The sequence below is a fragment of the Anabrus simplex genome, chromosome 4 (assembly GCF_040414725.1).
Source record: "Anabrus simplex isolate iqAnaSimp1 chromosome 4, ASM4041472v1, whole genome shotgun sequence".
Lineage (NCBI taxonomy): Eukaryota > Metazoa > Arthropoda > Insecta > Orthoptera > Tettigoniidae > Anabrus > Anabrus simplex.
Window position 1 is genome coordinate 365,724,142 of NC_090268.1, and position 20,144 is coordinate 365,744,285.

Here is a 20,144-nt window from a genome sequence, read left to right on the forward strand (position 1 = left end):
ATTTGAAATTCACGAAAGAGGACGAAGTCGATAACTCATTGAATTTTCTAGATATAACAGTTACGCGTAAGGTTAACACTTTTGATTTCCAAATATTTAGAAAACCGACACAATCATCTACAACTATAAACAATTCCTCTTTACATCCGAGTTCACATAAACAAGCATCTTTTCACAGTCTAATTTATAGAGCATTTAGAATCCCTCTATCTCCCATGAATTTGAAGAAAGAATTGAATTATATTAGATACCTCGCTAAACAAAATGGTTTCAAAATAGAAATGATCAACAAATTAATCAATAAAATTAAGAACAAATTATCTACGAATCTGATACCAGAAAAGACCAAAAAAACTGAGTATGCTACATTCACTTTTAATAATCCAGCTATACACCAGATTACTAGCGTATTCAAGAAACATAATTTTAATATAGCTTTTAAAACTACTAATACTAACCAGTCCATATTCTTTAATCATAAAAAAGTTAATTATGATAAGAATCGTTATTTAGGATCGGGAGTATACAGACTTAAATGTACTCAGTGTAATTTTTCATATGTTGGACAGACTGGGAGAAATTTTATGACAAGATACATGGAACATGTTAACGCGGAAAAACATAGGAAATACTCAGCGATGAGTTTACATATGAGGGAGACTGGCCACAGATTTGAATCCATAGAGAAAGACTTAACGATAATTAGAAACATACAAAAAGGAAGAATGCTGAATGAATTAGAAAGTTTATACATCTATTTAGATCAGACGTACAATAAGCAAAAGAATCTCAATGAAACCACGGACAATAAAAGTATGTTACATGAATTAATGCCGAAATTATTAAAGTCAGTTAGTTCGAATAAATTTAGGATACCTAATATATTTAATTCTTCAAACCCTAATACTCCTCCCATACCTACAGATATTAGGCCTACTTCCAGCAATGCAGTTGACTCCGCCCCTTTGTCAGCCTCGTCACATTTGACTCCACCCATCCTCTCCTCCCTTCCGCACTCCCCTATTCCTTCCCCTCCGAGTTCGCTACCGCCTCTGCAGCACAGTTATAACACCAGACTTAGAGCCAACAGACGGGCAGCAACCAACTCAACAGTAGTTAAGAAATAACAACTTCCACTTACATGTAAGTCCTCATCTGTTTCAAAATTATGTAAGACTGAATTCTCTCCTTACGTTCAATTTCTTATTTCTTCTTTTCCTTTTCTTACAGAAAACTTATTTCTGCATCTGTTGACATTTTCTGGCAAGGATTCAGCCATTTTATTACCTACCGGTGCTAACGGCCTCTTATAATTTTTCAATAGATGCTTCTGCCTTACTTACTACGAATTTCATCAACGGCCTTGAAAAGATTGTATCCATGACAATCAAGTTTATGCTTGTGTACACGCCCTCATGTCGTTGGCTTTTTATTACTACCACTTTGATTTTCCAATATTTTATATGAACTGTTTTAATTCGAATTTGAATAGAAGTTTTAGTCTCTGACAAGATTATAGTTTAATCATAAGACAGTTTTCCATTAGCATCTTTTTATTTTATCATTTTTCACAATTTTATTTTTCTGAATTTTAAGAACAGACTAAACTTTTAACTTCCACTTTTTATTTTAGTTGTATTTTTGATGATTGTATTTAACGTCCACTTTTAATTTAGTTGTATTTTTGATTATTGTATTTAGGCTGAAGATGCCCTTAATTGAGGGCGAAACATGTCCCATGTAACTAAGAATTTAATTATGTAACAACTATACGTGATAATATAAGTATTGAATAGGTGGAATAAAAAAAAAACAAAAAAAAACACCTTTATCATTGTTGAACTGAGCGTAAGGTATTCGAACTCCGATACTTCTTAAATTATTTTACACATATCACCCGAATAAAGGTTTCAATGATCTCTTTCAAAATAATAATAATATCCAAATTTCTTTTAAAAGGCTGAGATCTTCCATTCAATTAAGAGTCCACCATTACTACACGACGGGTACTGAAATTGATTGAAGCTGAAGAGAATTAGATTCGTAGAATTGCAGAAAATCTTCACTGAATTAGGAAGGCGTCAAGACGCCATTTTTAAAAAACTTACATTCTGAATGATGAAGCGATGCAACGATTAAACTAAAAATACCAACTAGAGCAGCTCCTGCATTGATTAAAGACCCAAGATCATAAGAAGGGCCAAGGAAGAGGCCCTTTTCACCTTTTTCTTCAAGTTACATCCATAACAAGAGGCGGAATGCGCTCCAACCAGACAGGCAAGAACCATGCGTGCATCTTAGTTCACAACTCGCGCCAAACTCCTCCTCAATAATCGGAGATTAGTTTTTCTTCTGGAAGCGAGCTCTCATTGGTTAGTAGGCGGAGCAACGTAGTACCAAGTTTCCGACTAGATGTCGGCTTGTATAAGCAACAGATACTCACGCCATCTCGGAGACAAAGAGAGTATTAGAACTAGAAGTAGTTAGGGAGAGCGACGACAGGAATTCAAAGTAAATTAAGGTGGAAAAATACCAATTTCTACGAGCATTAGCGCCATGTCCAAAAACATTAGGAAGGAGAAGTTGAAAGAATATGACACCTCGGTGTCAGCCTCCTCCCCCGAAGCTTCGCTTATCTAGTACATATCTTCGCCACTGTGATCAGAAGTAAACTAAAAAATTTTTTGTCACTGTCCAAATCGAAACGGTCATAAGTACCAGTCCAAGAAGTAAACATCCAATCAGTCAGAATAATACCAAGAGGTAGATTAAAGACAAGTACCACCTTAAAATCATGTTCGAGACCATCACTAATAGTCAACTCGGTGTTCACCATTTTTTACCACATTAAAAGTTTCCACGGATAATCCATTTAAGAGTTTTTACACCACAGTTATTGTTTTAGAAATTGAGCATCAAAGATAATAGGTTCCCAGTAGTACATAGTCTAACTCAGGTCACATTTTCAACTTTGTGAATTTCAAATAGTTTTTTAATTTGGCACGCAATAGGATACACGGTGTTGATTACACTCCGAATCACCTTTATAGTTCATGGAAGATTGCACACAACGCATTCTTAAAGTTTTCTTCCAGCAATCAACTAAACCTAGCAATATCTCTCGGCATTACATCCCGCATTAAATTTGAGATTATCATTTCACAGTAAGTCATGGTTTTCGGGTTTCAAGTTTTTTTTATATAAGAAATGCAGCCTCTTGTTTTGTTTCCAAAATCAAAATCAACATTTGGCACCACCGCAAGGTAAAGACGCAAGGCGCAAGAAAGAAAACAAGAAGAATAAGATAAACTGGTGAATACATTCAACGCACTACTAAGATCCAATTAACAGATTAAATTTTAAATTTTTCCCTTACATCGACTGAACCTGGGCCAAAGCATACCACATAAGACTTAGGTTTACCGACAGAGCAGTTACGAGAGCAATCTCCACAAGTTTAAGTCACGTGCCAAAGTACTGGCAATACAGAATGAAAAACAATTTAAGTACATGCATACATTCAAGGTTTTAAGGCAATAGTCATCTGACACTAGTTTCATACAGCAACCCAATAATCAGTTTGAGATTCACCACACGGTGCAAGTCCGTCACCAATCTTCAACAACACAATGTCAATATTTACATCCCCAAGTTAAATACCAGCACCACCATAGAATACTAAACTTGACAACACGCCAAGTTAAGTCATACATCACATGTATTTACCGAACGAAGTCAAGATCAACCACAGTGAAGATAACAGAACCCCACATATATCCAGAGGTACACTTTCGTAACCCTAACACATTATAGTTGCCGACATACCGAAGCTACACTTAATTCCAAATTTTCAGAACCAAACCATCTCAATACTATAGGTCGGTGAACAATTAGTGCATAAGGCCTTTCCAAACTTATCAAGGGCATCAAGTTAAATTTGCAAAAACTACTGGTTCAACACTCCCAATCACAATGCATCACCAAATTGAACGAGAAAATGAGAGGAAATGGTACTTCAGTTCAACAATATCTCACACCTACTACAAGTTTAGGAAAATGAAAATATCCTAGGGTTAGAGGTAAAAATCTTCGAGACAAGAAAACGTTGGCAGAACGGAAGGAGACTTCTGATACAATGAGATGGTGAGGTGCGCTAAATGTTTGTCATCAACAACCGAACTAGCGACAACAATACCAAGCCCAAAATAATATTAGGATGGAAAATAATAAACACATAATGGTTCCTTCGATAACACCATAGGAATAACGGAATAGAAAATGGATGAAAGAAATTCAGGAGGGAAAACCAATCCGAAGCCACATAACCTCCAACTTCATTGAATTTACAACAACATGCTTTCACACAGGACACCTGATTAAGTAAGAAAGGCGATAGGATTCACCTCAAACCAGATGACCATCAGGAAATAAGAGCAATGACCTATGCAACCTAATCTACCGGTTGCCTTTTACAAGACCTCGGAGCTAACTGGGCTAATAATATATGACATCCGCAGATTCATACTGCCGCATTACCGCTAGACAGGACCTACTCCATTCAGCCAGGATGCTAGGTAAATAAAATATAAATGGCAGAAAAGATAGCAGGTCGTTAGGAAATGCTCAAGGATAATGAAGAATAAGGGAACTCAACACATAGACCCCATAATCTAATAATTGGGCGACTTCGGTACCGCCTATGAACTAATAATCCGTCCCATACCAGATTAATAATCCCATAGAACGGCAAGATGACTAACAACCTTGTCGAGAGACAAATAAGATCCACTGAAGAGAAAAAATGTCAGAGTGACAGGTAAACATTAACTGAGCATTACAAGAGGTAGCAACCGAACACAAGATAACGTCAGATCAATAGGTAACGCAGTGAGGCCAAAAGCGAAGAAACCAGGACACACAAAACCAACAAGTTACATAACACAAGTTAAAATCATTCCATCAGAGCAATAGACCCACATCAAAGGGTATTTCCAAATCTACGAAGACACAAGGTACAATAATAAGACCAACAACCAGTCCATACCTGACATGTCATCATGAGCCAACAACACAACACAGAAACCGTAAAACAACCATGACTAGCTCCAACACGCATGCGCCAGCCCCAATAAGGAAAAAGGGCACTTACAACCCTCAACGACATGCTGCGAAACTATCATGCCCACCCCGAAATATAAACCCCAAACAACAAATACTTGGTACCAATCTCGTCACCCAACACCGATCTGTACCCAATCCTATTAGGTTAAGAGGCTTTTCCATCCTCAGGCTACAGACCACATTTGCTCAACAGCAACCCATATACAGTAGAAATGGTAGGGAGGCCGATGGAATCCACAACTCAAAATGGAATGCAATTAAATACAAATAGGTTAGAAATATTCTCGACATAGGAATTCCATGAACACAATGAGCACGGCAGAGTACCACACAAACTACACAAGAAAACCACTAGTCACCTAAGAATATCCACACATGAACCAGAACTAACGCAAGAGGTTTGACAGGCAGAATTTCACAGATAAAACAGGATAGGTTTCAAAAGCAAGAGAAGAAATACATGAGCTGGAAACTCGAGGAAGACCACACATCAGGCAACTACACCAAAACCAGGGAACAGGTTAAATTAATTAGAGGGCACAGGATCCATCAGAAATAGAAGACTACCAGCAACCAATAACCAGCACGGATGAACTAGTAAAGACCTGAATAGGTCCAGACACAGGGTCAAAAGGCATCCGACCGAGCTCGATAGCTGCAGTCGCTTAAGTGCGGCCAGTATCCAGTAATCGGGAGATCGTGGATTCGAGCCCCACTGTCGCCAGCCCTGAAGATGGTTTTCCGTGGTTTCCCATTTTCACACCAGGCAAATGCCGGGGCTGTACCTTAATTAAGGCCACGGCCGCTTCCTTCCACTTCCTAGGCCTTTCCCGTCCCATCGTCGCCATAAGACATATCTGTGTCGGTGCGACGTAAAGTACATAGCAAAAAAAAACAAGGCATCCACACAGTTACTGCCTGACAGAATAATTCAACAACAACGAATGCCCACACAATAACCCCACACAAACAGAAACCTTGGTGAAATGACTCGAGCGACCGCTCAGCCACGCACCAACCCACACCAACCGTGAAACAGGGAAAAGCAGAATATTACTCATGCCATAGACAACCCACAGCCCCACGATCAGCACAGGCCAGCAATAGCGAAGCAGGAACAGGAACACACCACCAATGACAGTCCCCAGATGACCAGAATAAATTATACAGGAGATATAATTTCAATACTCAGTCAAGATATCACCACAAGAAAATATGACCGAACCTCAAGTAGCCCAGAAAGGTAAACAATTTTAAGCAATTCAGAAATAATTATAACTCAAAAGTTACTAATACATGGCAGCTCATATCAAATAGAAGGTTAGTTAAACAATTTTCAACAGTAAATTTCAATAAATTTTCAAAAGAAGCAAGGCAAGCATAAGAACGATATTAGATAGGCCTAACGTAGGTACCACCTGCACATATTCACATAAAATACAGGCAAAATGCTCACAGGTTAACCTCTTACCACCATAACTGATGCTTTCCCCATAACTCCACAATATTAGGGATGAGCTGGGTTAATGACTCAAACCTCTGCCCAGCAATTCACCAATCCATACCAACCATGAGACAGGGTAAAAATGAAATATTAATTCATGCAGACCAGCAAACACAGAACAAAGGCAGAGCCATCACATCCACAGGCCATAAATAACCAAAACAGAAGCCACACAGGTTAATACAGGCATTACAGGCTTGCCAAGCTGTCACACCAGTAAATAACGTAACCGGCCAACGAGTCACCGCAGGGAAAAATATTAAATGATAATAGGAGAAGAGGTTACAAGGCCAAGATAACTGGTATACTGTAGAGCATATTAAATTCAAAACCAGCTTGAATAGTTCACTACAGTTAGGTTTCACTTAATTTAGAAAAAAAAAAAAAACACACCTAGCATGAACGCCGAACCAAACCAGCCTAAGGCCAGTATTTCTCATAAATATTCACTAACGACACCGATAACTCGGGCACAGGGGAAATCACATAAAACCAGAACCAAATAAAATAAGTGGCCACCGGAAATAACCAGACCAGGAGAAAATAAATTCTGATATACGATGGTACAATACCACTATCACATATGAATAACACACTATGTTTACGGTTAATTTGAGTTTAAGTAAAATTTAATTTCACACGGTAATTTCAACACAGCAGAACACACTTAGAGACAGTAGATTCTCATATAAAAGTAGGCACTCGCGTGCACGAGTACACTTGCCAGGAAATAATTATAATAATAATCACAACATTAAATCTGGGAATCAAAACATAATGCCAGAACCAATAATACCATAAAACGTTCCCAGAACACGAACTATCACATGTAAACACTCGTTAAACTCAGAAAAACAACTACACTTCACGCGGTGAACAGAATCACACAAGCTCACCGAGTAGTAATTAAAATTTAATGCACACCGATCTAGAAAAGGTACACACACGTACGTAGAATGAATGTTAAAACAGCTACCCCATATTAAACACAGAGAGCACACGATTAACAGTAGTATGCTTATGGTCCAAGGCTAATCGATTTGTATCCCAAGCGGACACCCACCACCATTTCAAAAGGTACCATTTCGTACCACAATGCTAAATATCAAGAAATCTCAATACTCACCAATTTATGTTGAAAGAAGAAAGCAAAGATACACAGCACCTGAAAGGCAGTTAACCAAGGAAGCAGGTTACAGCGGAACTAAACAGCTGGTCGCAGGATTACCAACTGTACACTCATGACACCAAACAGTCAACACAACTCATGCAAAGGAGAAAGGCGCAGAACACCGTGATGAGATTACATGAAACAAAAATATTTAAAATAAACAAGACAAATGCATTTCTTTTAGAAGAGCACATTACAGTAGTTCAACACTATGCCCTTCTTTTAACTAACTGGGATTTGATACCAGGTAAAATTAAATAAGAGATGATGCAAACAACCTACAGGTAGGTACGAGCTACAGGTACGTGAATCAAAAAACGCAGCTCTGCTACCAAAATACTGACCCGTGAGGTAGATCATACACAACACTCTACGTTCACGTCAGTAAATTAACAAGAAAGAAAGGAAAAATTAACTGAAACACAAATAAGAGAATAAAGAGTACAAGCTGGAACCGAACCCAGAGTTATATCATCAACACAAAACTAAACAAGAACAAGATACTTACCATAAATTAGGCCAAGAAAACCCACCCGGAACTAGGAGAAAGAAAATCGTACCTGGTACCAACTAGTTAGTTTAAGAAAGAACAACACTTTCATAGGGGAATTTAAAACAAATGATTTATTTAGTGAGTTAATCTTTAGAAGGTTAGGGAAAGGAAATACTCAACGCAGGAGAAATTAAAAAGGTATAAATTAATTGAATTAAGATATCAAGTAAATATATTTTTAAAACTGAGGGTGATCAATCCCAATAAAATAAAGGAAAACACTAAATTATTAAATAAGTGAGGCCTCATCATACCAACAAAGTTAGTTTGACACTAGTATCAGTTCACATTGAATCCATTTTAAAGTCTTCCAAATCCACCGAGCTCTCACCAAGGGAATAAATCAAGAAGTGGAGAAAAATTAGCACGACACATAGTACCCCGAAGAAACCGAAGGATAACCGAAATTAAAAATTAAATAGCCTAAACCCGAGCACAAGGTCACCCAAGAAAAGAGAAATCAATCAGAATAAAGCATAATCACATCAATACCAAAATAGTTGGCAAACAACCAACAACATCCACGATCCGGGAAAAACTCAGCATTAAAAATCACTCAACAAAACCGATTTTAATAAAAAACGTTGGCATGGTAACCAACAAACGCCATGTATAAAGCATGGTAACGGGTGACCACGGATACTAGGCTTATCAGAACCAAGGGAACAAAAGGAAAAACAAGGAACAAGAAACACAAACAAAAATCTAACTCAAACACAGCATAATTAAATAATTACTATCCACTTGGTTAGAACTCAACTGGATCAATAGACTCGCTTAACATGTTTTGATAAGGTAGCTAAATTGATACTTTACAAGCTTTACCCACGCTTTACCACATGAGCGTAAGGTATTCGAACTCCGATACTTCTTAAATTATTTTACACATATCACCTGAATAAAGGTTTCAATGTTTTCTTTCAAAATAATAATAATAATATCCAAATTTCTTTTAAAAGGCTGAGATCTTCCATTCAATTAAGAGTCCACCATTACTACACGACGGGTACTGAAATTGGTGAAGCTGAAGAGAATTAGATTCGTAGAATTGCAGAAAATCTTCACTGAATTAGGAAGGCGTCAAGACGCCATTTTAAAAAAACTTACATTCTGGATGATGAAGCGATGCAACGATTAAACTAAAAATACCAACTAGAGCAGCTCCCGCGTTGATTAAAGACCCAAGATCATAAGAAGGGCCAAAGGAGAGGCCCTTTTCACCTTTTTCTTTAAGTCACATCCATAACAAGAGGCGGAATACGCTCCCACCAGACAGGCAAGAACCGTGCATGCATCTCAGTTCACAACTCACGCCAGACTCCTCCTCAATAATCGGAGATTAGCTTTTCTTCTGGAAGCGAGCTCTCATTGGTTAGTAGGCGGAGCAACGTAGTACCAAGTTTCCGACTAGATGTCAGCTTGTATAAGCAACAGATACTCACGCCATCTCGGAGACAGAGAGAGTATTAGAACTAGAAGTAGTTAGGGAGAGCGACGACAGGAATTCAAAGTAAATTAAGGTGGAAAAATACCAATTTCTACGAGCATTAGCGCCAGGTCCAAAAACGTTAGGAAGGAGAAGGTGAAAGAATATGACACCTCGGTGTCACTACTTCATTCATCCGTTTGACATGCCCAAACCATTTCAATCATTTTTGCTCCAGTTTGTTCTTTTAATTTCTGTACTGCCAGTTCTTTCCTTATATCTTCGTTTCTTACTCTGTCTTTGTACCATACTTCTCAGGAATTTCATTTCAACTGCTTGTACTCTGTTCTCATCCCTCTGAGTCATTATTATTCAATTTGTTATAACTCAATAATAATAATAATAATAATAATAATAATAATAATAATAATAATAATAATAATAATAATAATAATAATATCTACTGCAATATAGAGAAAATTACAGATACAATTTTTTTTTTTTTGCTAGGGGCTTTACGTTGCGCCGACACAGATAGGTCTTACGGCGACGATGGGATAGGAAAGGCCTAGGAGTTGGAAGGAAGCAGCCGTGGCCTTAATTAAGGTACAGCCCCAGCATTTGCCTGGTGTTAAAATGGGAATCCACGGAAAACCATTTTCAGGGCTGCCGATAGTGGGATTCGAACCTACTATCTCCCGGATGCAAGCTCACAGCCGCGCGCCTCTACGCGCACGGCCAACTCGCCCGGTACAGATACAATTAGCTGACAGGCTAAGAAGATATTTTATTATATCTCCAAATTAAAACACATTACCGGTTGGCTGGAAGAAATACAATGGAATGAACAAAGACTGAAGATCACAGATGACGTCATAAATAAAACTGTGGCCTGCCAGCGACAAATCACTTCTGTGGATTTTTTGCTTTTGCAAATTCGACGTCAGCCTTGGAGAGTGTATTCGAAGGAACAGAGGCAGGCGGTGATCAGCTGACGTATGAAGTTCTGGGAAGGAAAGGAAAAGAAATATACTGTATCATAGTCCTAGTTTGTAAGCGGTTTATAATTAGCTAAATTTTTTTTAAATTTAAAAATATAATACCATTCCTACTTATAAATATAATGCACTGAGTGAATGCCAGCCAAGTTCTTCCAATACTGCAACTACTAAGGGAGCATTGCCTCTATTGACTACAGGAGCGCCTAGCAGTTGCACATGGCACCCACCTCTTTCTCGCAAGTAGGGATGCCGAGCAATGCAAAAATAAAAATTCACACTTAAGAGTAATTGTTAAGTACAAACATGAAAAAGGGTTCTGCAGGAGTAAAAAATCAAGTGTTTAAGGGTTAATACATCCTCTACTATTCTGAACTTTCTGCAGTTGACTTCTGCAAGTTTGTGTAACTGGAAGGTCACCAAAATATTCATGGAACAGTGGCATGCCTTTTCACACAGCTGCTGTTTCCCAGTTTGGCAGTCATCTTTAAGTACAAGTTTACCTACAAAATAAATATTAAAAAATGTTGTTGCATAATTGTTCCTGTGTGTGTTAATTATCCTGTATTTCACAAGACATTGTGTGTATGTTTGCAGATCACTCGTCGTTATGCAGAATTCAGTGCTGCAATAGTTGGCATCAGTGAAACTTTTCCAAATGAGCTTGTTAACCGTTTACTGGCTGAACTTCAAGAGCAAGTGGAGTTCTTCATTTTGAGAATGGCAGCTATATTTCCTCAAAGGAAGGAACAACTAATATTTCTTATCAACAACTATGATATGGTTCTTGGTGTTCTTATGGTAAATATTTTCATGTTTTGTGAATTTACCAGTTGTAAATTGAAGGTAAACAAAACTATCGGAGAACAGGTTCATTTACCGGTAATGGTTAATAAGCTTTTATAGTAGATATACACTGACTGACAGAGCAAATGCAACACCAAGAAGGAGTGGTCAGAACTTTATGCCAATTGCAGGGTAGACTGACGTCACTGAGGTATGCTCATGATGTGAAATGCGCCGCTGTGCTGCGCACGTAGCGAACGATAAATGGGACACGGCGTTGGCGAATGGCCCACTTCGTACCGTGATTTCTCAGCCGACAGTCATTGTAGAACGTGTTGTCGTGTGCCACAGGACACGTGTATAGCTAAGAATGCCAGGCCGCCGTCAACGGAGGCATTTCCAGCAGACAGACGACTTTACGAGGGGTATGGTGATCGGGCTGAGAAGGGCAGGTTGGTCGCTTCGTCAAATCGCAGCCGATACCCATAGGGATGTGTACACGGTGCAGCGCCTGTGGCGAAGATGGTTGGCGCAGGGACATGTGGCACGTGCGAGGGGTCTAGGCGCAGCCCGAGTGACGTCAGCACGCGAGGATCGGCGCATCCGCCGCCAAGCGGTGGCAGCCCCGCACGCCACGTCAACCGCCATTCTTCAGCATGTGCAAGACACCCTGGCTGTTCCAATATCGACCAGAACAATTTCCCGTCGATTGGTTGAAGGAGGCCTGCACTCCCGGCGTCCGCTCAGAAGACTACCATTGACTCCACAGCATAGACGTGCACGCCTGGCATGGTGCCGGGCTAGAGCGACTTGGATGAGGGAATGGCGGAACGTCGTGTTCTCCGATGAGTCACGCTTCTGTTCTGTCAGTGATAGTCACCGCAGACGAGTGTGGCGTCGGCGTGGAGAAATGTCAAATCCGGCAGTAACTGTGGAGCGCCCTACCGCTAGACAACGCGGCATCATGGTTCGGGGCGCTATTGCGTATGATTCCACGTCACCTCTAGTGCGTATTCAAGGCACGTTAAATGCCCACCGCTACGTGCAGCATGTGCTGCGGCCGGTGGCACTCCCGTACCTTCAGGGGCTGCCCAATGCTCTGTTTCAGCAGGATAATGCCCGCCCACACACTGCTCGCATCTCCCAACAGGCTCTACGAGGTGTACAGATGCTTCCGTGGCCAGCGTACTCTCCGGATCTCTCACCAATCGAACACATGTGGGATCTCATTGGACGCTGTTTGCAAACTCTGCCCCAGCCTCGTACGGACGACCAACTGTGGCAAATGGTTGACAGAGAATGGAGAACCATCCCTCAGGACACCATCCGCACTCTTATTGACTCTGTACCTCGACGTGTTTCTGCGTGCATCGCCGCTCGCGGTGGTCCTACATCCTACTGAGTCGATGCCGTGCGCATTGTGTAACCTGCATATCGGTTTGAAATAAACATCAATTATTCATCCGTGCCGTCTCTGTTTTTTCCCCAACTTTCATCCCTTTCAAACTACTCCTTCTTGGTGTTGCATTTGCTCTGTCAGTCAGTGTATATAAAAACCCATAAATAGCAAAAGAGGTGCCGTATACAAATCATCAGCTAACTTGCTCTAGAGTTGCTACCTATTTACTTAGTACACCATTCTCATAGCTGCACTTGAATTTACCCATGTATTGTGAGGTTACCTTGGACAATTATCTGCCAAAAGAATGTGTTTAATATTAAATACGTATTTTTTTTACACTTAAATATAAATAAACTCCATGCAGAGTAATGTGTTCATGCACATCGCAAAGATATTTATTAAATATCCTCTTTGAAGAATGAATACCCCCCCCCCCTTTTACCTTTTTTAAATAGAATTTTGCCAGCCTGCCTGGTGGCCATGATCGTTAAGGCATCAAATCTATTATTATCGTGCTGATTCTGTTTTCAGGTGTTCGAATACGGTGACCAAAGAATGAGATTAGTTTTTTTCTGATAGTGCTCATTACTGGTTCTATTTCTTCGTAGACTGTTTCATTAGAAACTAGTCTCCAGTGTCCATTTTCTTGGTATTTTTTGCTTATACATGTTCTGATTATTTTTAAAGAGATTATAAAATAAAGAATTGTTTTTATCTGAGGCACGATTACTAAAGATAGAAGTAAAAGGTAAAAAAAAAAAAGTTTGATTTCTAAGAAAATTCATTTAGATTGTAGTTAGGATCGAGAAACTGTTCCAGATGGAAAAACAATTTTCCATAATGTTGAGCCGGAGCCCTTTGGATAACTTTGAGAATGTTCATGTCTTGGTTGATATTAGTGAACTTATGGTTAGTATCATCCATATGCTGTCCCATGGCCGAAAATCTGTTATATTTCAGGACGTTAACATGTTCTAAGTATCTTGTATGGAAGCTCCTACCTGTTTGACTGACATAAGATGTGTTACAATTATTAAAATTGAGTCTGTAAACACCTGACTTGGTGAACTTATTGCTATGATTAATATGATTGGTATTGTCTCCTTTCTTAAAAAGTAGGATTACACAGACAGTTTTTTTTTTTTTTTTTTTTTGTAAACATGTTTTAATATATCCAGTCTAGCTGTGAGCAATGGGCTCTCATATTTATCCCATCCAGTCCAGCAACTTTACTATTTTTTTAATTATGTAAGAACTGTTTCAGCTTGAGAAGGTTGTGTTCGGTTTACTTTAGTGGGTATTCCAGGACTGAATAACTTTCTTTCAGCAAAGTGGAATTGTGCTATGAATTGTTATAGTTATCCGATTCTGAAATGCAACTGTCTTGATATTTACATAGTTGAGTGTTAAGTGAAGTAGAGATATAAATAAATAATGGCATGTGGGTGTATAGGGGACCTGCATGTCTACAGGGTGGCGCACGAATGATTAACACATTTGAATAGCAAATATAAAATGCAACTTATGTATTATGTTGTTAAAATTTCGTGCACACCTTCCCTGTTTCATGGAAATAACTGTAGAGGTGACACTGCTGCTTTGTCTCCAAATGCCTTCATTCCAGTGAGCTTTCCGCCACGGCTGACCACGGCCGACTCTGTGTTCAATCAATCAATACTGATCTGCATTTAGGGCAGTCACCCAGGTGGCAGATTCCCTATCTGTTGTTTTCCTAGCCTTTTCTTAAATGATTCCAAAGAAATTGGAAATATATAGAACATCTCCCTTGGTAAGTTATTCCAATCCCTAATTCCCCTTCAGCAGTTATCTTTTATTGTGTTTCAAAAAGTGTTATGGCGACACAAAGGAAATTTCGAGCTGTATTTCAGACTACTTGGGTACCAGCAAGGAACATCATCCTTTGCTTATACAGTAACTTTGAAGAACAAGGCAGTGTAAAGGAAGAAAAGCAACATGTTCATCAGCAGTTCAGTCTCCCGAAAACATTGCCAAGAGTCGTCATTTAGCGCAGTCCACACAAGTCAACACGGTGAGCTTCAGGATAAAGTGGAAAATTGCACCGTTCAGTTCAAAGACTGTTACACGGTGACTTTCAGTTGTACATGTACAAAATGTCTGTACCAGTGTTGCAAACTTACTGGATTTTCCGCTAAATTTGGCAGAATTAGAAGACAATTAGAAATAGGAAAGGATTTCCACCTATCAATACTTGTTTATTGCACTTATTATGCTACAGGACCGGTTTCGACCCCTTACATAAGGTCATCTTCAGCTGAACCATACATACATATCTATATGATGAAGCTATGATTAAAATTGTATTGTCAAAGGAATGCCATATGATAATAAACATTTGGTCACATCATATTATCATATGGCATTCCTTTGACAATACAATCTTAATCATAGCTTCATCATTTAGATATGTATGCATGGTTCAGCTGAAGATGACCTTATGTAAGGGGTCGAAAGTGGTCCTGTAGCATAATAAGTGCAATAAACAAGTATTGATAGGTGGAAATCCTTTCCTATTTCTAATTGTGTAATTCGTCAATACGGAAATGAAAATTATAGGTTACGAATTAGAAGACGGCGGAGAAATATATAATTTAGCGGACAGCGGATTTCTTGGCGGAATTCTAGATTTATTATAGCAGAATTTAGTGTTTTATCCATTTTACGTTTTTAAAAATTTATACTCCAGTCTGTCTCCGAGCCATTCCGTATTTCTTGTCAGGAGGTAGCAGTCACATGTGGAAAACATGTTATTTGGATTTGATGTTATCAGATCATGGTATCATAAATGTAATGCGTGGGGAAATGTTCCTTATCTCTTAGTTGACGAATGATGACAGATAATGAAACTTTGAGAGAGTAGCATTTATATTTATGCTATGAAGGAAGACCCTTTAATGAACTGGCCTGTTCTGTGTGTGGCCGTTGAGGAAGGGGATTCACCTAGTTTCCACCCAGCAGTAAAATGCCCACAAGTTTTAGCTCGCTGGCTCGCAGGCAGGGGGTTAAACCCAGTGAAACTCATTATTGTTCTGAGAAAAATAATGTTGTTATTCCAAAATTAAAACGTTTCAATTATTCGTGTGCCACCCTGTATGAGGATGGGGCCCTACATATGATGAATGCTAATGATGAAGATGGCACATACACCCAACCCCTAAGCCATTCGAATTAACACATTGGAGACGGCCATATTTGAATGTGCTATCCTCCAGAAATCGCAGGATTTTTAATGGTATGTGTGCTAGGGTAAGCCATGATTATAACAACTTTTGGAATGCATAGAAAGATCACACTTTCTACACAAAAATGAGTTTTAATTGTCATAATAGTGCAGCAGATTTAAAATATAAATTTATGAAAATAACATGTTTTACAAACGAAAAAAAAAATCTGACGCAGCTATGGATGCCAGTTCGGAAATATTTCGAAATTTGACTTTGTGGGCACATCTACTGAAACACACTAATGCAGATTCTAACCTAATTAGTCAATTGACACCGGTATTCTTGTTTACAACAAGGAATTTGCATTCCCACTGTTCTTTGTTTGACGACGGTGTTGCATCGAGTTGCCGGAGGTACACGGGAAACACCCACATTTTTAGGAAGCGGTATAAAATAGTATTACTGAACCCACTTCAAGGAAGCGATGTAAAACTACGTTACACTTCACACCAATTTGAAATGAGCTCATTTTCTACATTTACTAACCTGAAGCGCCAGAATCATGTTTACTTAGTGTGTAATTGTTATCCTCATCCTCATTTTCAGAAATCGTGTCTTCCATAAGAACATCCAGTATGGATTCGTTGTCGAAATTTTGTACACTTGAATGAGACATGCTAAATATTCACAAGAATTACGCAAACAAGCCTGCCTCTCCAACACACACTCTTCCTGACCGCATGTACCGTACATACTTTCCCGCCCATTTCACAGCTGAGAGTCAACGATGACGCAGCCTTAGGTTATGTAGGAACGTGGCTGTGTTACCAATGCCTTGAAAGAAGAGCTCTCGACTTATGCTCATAACTAGTATATTTTATGCTTATAGAAGCATTCAGCAGTATCTTATTGAAGTCACAGCTCGCTGAAACGGCAAATACAATTTTTTAGCTACAGTGAAATCGTGCCCGTAGATTCTCCGAGCTCCGTCAGCAGCAATGAACTAGCGTGCCGTAGTTTCTACGAGCGGCGTCTCCAATGTGTTAACCAATGAAGGTTAAAATCCCCAACCCATCCGGGAATTGAACCCAGGACTCCCTGGACCAAAGGCTAGCACGCTAACCATTTAGCCATGGAGATGGGCATGTATAGAGTTAAGAGCATGAAACTGAACACATACTTGGATGAACACAATTACAGGTCAGTGTGGAAAGAGGAAGCAACAGACATAGGGGACAAGGACAAACATTGAAAACCCACTTCAGTTACTGAACTGTGTACATTGTATTGTTCCCCTTTATCCCAATTGGTGACATTTCTTTATTTAAATCTTTTGCCATACTTCCTGCAAATAGTCTTTTCAGACAGCCTGCCCATACAGGGTCTCTCATATAAACCCAGGCTGAACGCATGATGTTTGTACTTTGCACTACGGCAGCTGCCTCAGCCGAACTTTGTCGTAGGAACGACAACTTAACTGTTAATACCAATTTAATGGTCCGTATTGAACATTATAAATTTTCCAGCGAACTCATTCTTGCTTGCCTGCGTTTCGCCCTTATGTGCTAAGTTGGGCTCATCAGTTGGTACTTAGCACACCCACCAAGACGCATGGTTAGTGCATACCGTGGAGGTTTTTTTTTTTTCCTACGGGGGGGCCATAGCCCGCTCGCCCATCGTGGCAATCGACTCAATCTACATTGCCTCCGACATGCTATTAGTTCTAAGCAGATAGAGATAGCTGGGAAGAGTGGGAAATGATACAAGGAGTATCTGCCTGTTTCCATGTTAGACACGTTACCAGGCGAGTTTGTATTGGTTGGGTGGTGTTAAGGTGTGGTATTGAAGGGTCAGGGAAAAACCACATAGGCAGAAAAGAGAAAGAGCCTACATGTAAAACCCAACATCTTTTGATAGCACATGCAAGCATGTGGGCTGGAAAAGTCCAGAGGTTGTGTTAGTTAGGAGTATGTGTCATACAATCATAACCATTTTCCTAGCTTTTGTCAGTTATTATGGGGAATCAGTCCTCCTTGTCACTGCCTGGTGCAGCTCGGGTCTGCTGGCATCTGGGCTTTGGGCCACAGGTTAGTCACTTGGTCCAGCAGCCAGCGGTCCCTGGTGCCAAGTCTCCTTTAAGGAGAAGGGGAGTATAGCCAAGCCTTACTTCGGGTAAATGGGGCTGCTTCTTCTCGCCTGTGACGTCCCTTCTTTGTGGTGTTGGTGGCACACACTTGTCTCTGCAACTATATATACATATATATACATTCATATATACACACATACATACATTGCATTTATGCATTTATACGTTTCTCGGTAGAGTGTGGGCCGCTCTTCCGCTCTCATGTCCTGTAAATTTAGTAAATTACATCATTAAGTATTAGCTGCAGGGTGGTTTTCTGTCCACTCCCTTGTCACTGGCGGGAGGCGGGGGTGGATTGGGTCGTTTCTTATTAAGGCTGTGTTGCCTTCGTTGTCGTATTTCTTCTCTCAATCCTCCCTTGCTTGATTCCCTGTAACATAAGATAGGAGACATAGATAGACATGCACATATATACAGGTGTTTGCAGTGTGGTGTGCGTGCGTAGTATTAAGTGGAGCGGTGTAGTGGGTTGGTGTCAGCTTAGGAGGGGAGGCGTTTTTGGACTCCCTGCCTCCTTACCCTGTGGCTGAACAGAATGTGCTTCGGCGTGGGGTATATGGTGTATAGATCGACGTCGTAGCGTCCTATTCCACTGACTAGTGGGTTGATCTTATTACCTCATGACTTCGTGTACATTCGGAGTGTTTGTTTTCGTGTGTATTTCCTTATAGAGCTGACTTTCGCAATTGCGCGTAGGTGACGTATTGGTGTGTCATACGGGAGTCTAGCCGCTGCTCGAATGCATTTGTTTTGTATTAGTTCCAGCTTATCCAGGTTCATCATAGCAGTATAGCCCCAGGTGGGGGCTGCGTACGTTATTATTGGCCTAATTAGGGCCTTGTACATGTTGATTGCTACTCTCTTGTTAATACTGGATGTCTTTAATGTGATATAGCATGTTTAGTTTTCTATCTAGGACTACTCCTAGATATTTGACCTTGTCGTGCCATGCTATATCTTGATTAAATAGTTTGAGCGGTTTGATATTGGCTGGCCTATGTGTGCGTCTGTTCTTCCTAGTGAACATCACAGCTTGCTATTTGTCAACGCTGACCTTGATACGCCATTTGGTTAGCCAGGGCTCGAGGGTTCGCAGTGCTACTTGTAGCCTCTTTCAGGTGCATGCTAGCTGAGGGTGTTGTACTGTGATAGCAGTGTCATCTGCGTAGAGGTGCGTGGTAGTGAGTTCCGCTGTCGGCATGTCATTCGTAAATAGGATGAGCAGGATTCGGCCTATTAGTGACCTCTGGGCTACGCCCGCCCTGATCGGTCGCGTGCTTGACAGTGTATTGTGAACATCTACTTGGAACTCTCGGCCTTCCAGGTATGATTTAATTAATCTTATATACCATGGGTGGAATTCGAGGTCTATTAGTTTCGCTAAAAGTCCTTCGTGCCAGACTTTATCGAATGCGTTCTGGATATCAAGGAATACCGTGCCTGTGTCCCTCCGCTTGTTTAGTCTGAGTAGTGCGGGGGCTTTCGGAGTTAGCTTTTTGAGTATTATGTTCTGAATCTCATCTGGGCCGGGTGCCTTCTTCAGGTTAAGGTGATCATATATCCATTTAATTTTGTGGATATTAGTCTTCTTAACCTTGGGCTTAGGTGCGTTTGCTAGGAATTCCGCTACCTTGGCCTCTGTTTGTCTAATGAAGGCGGGATCTGACGGTTCATCATTGGGCGTAAAGGCGGCTTCCAGTGAGTCAGCTATCACCCCAGCTTTATCTTGGTTTTCGTATACTGGTCCATTAGGTCCCTTAATTGTTGGGATCACGTGTGGTTCTCGCGTGAAAAATATCTCGCTAGATTCCACGCCGGACTGGTATTTGTTTCG

General features: G+C 40.1%; 1 protein-coding gene across 6 annotated transcripts in view; it reads left to right on the top strand.

The window, feature by feature from the left end:
* The window catches only part of Vps52 (vacuolar protein sorting 52), a 183,991-nt gene that overhangs the window by 136,091 nt on the left and 27,756 nt on the right, over nt 1-20,144 (top strand). For all 6 annotated transcript variants that reach the window (XM_067145795.2, XM_067145799.2, XM_067145801.2 and 3 more), the window contains one exon: nt 11,371-11,574. In XM_067145795.2, the coding sequence (XP_067001896.1) occupies nt 11,371-11,574 (204 nt within the window). The remainder of the gene's footprint in view (nt 1-11,370; nt 11,575-20,144) is intronic.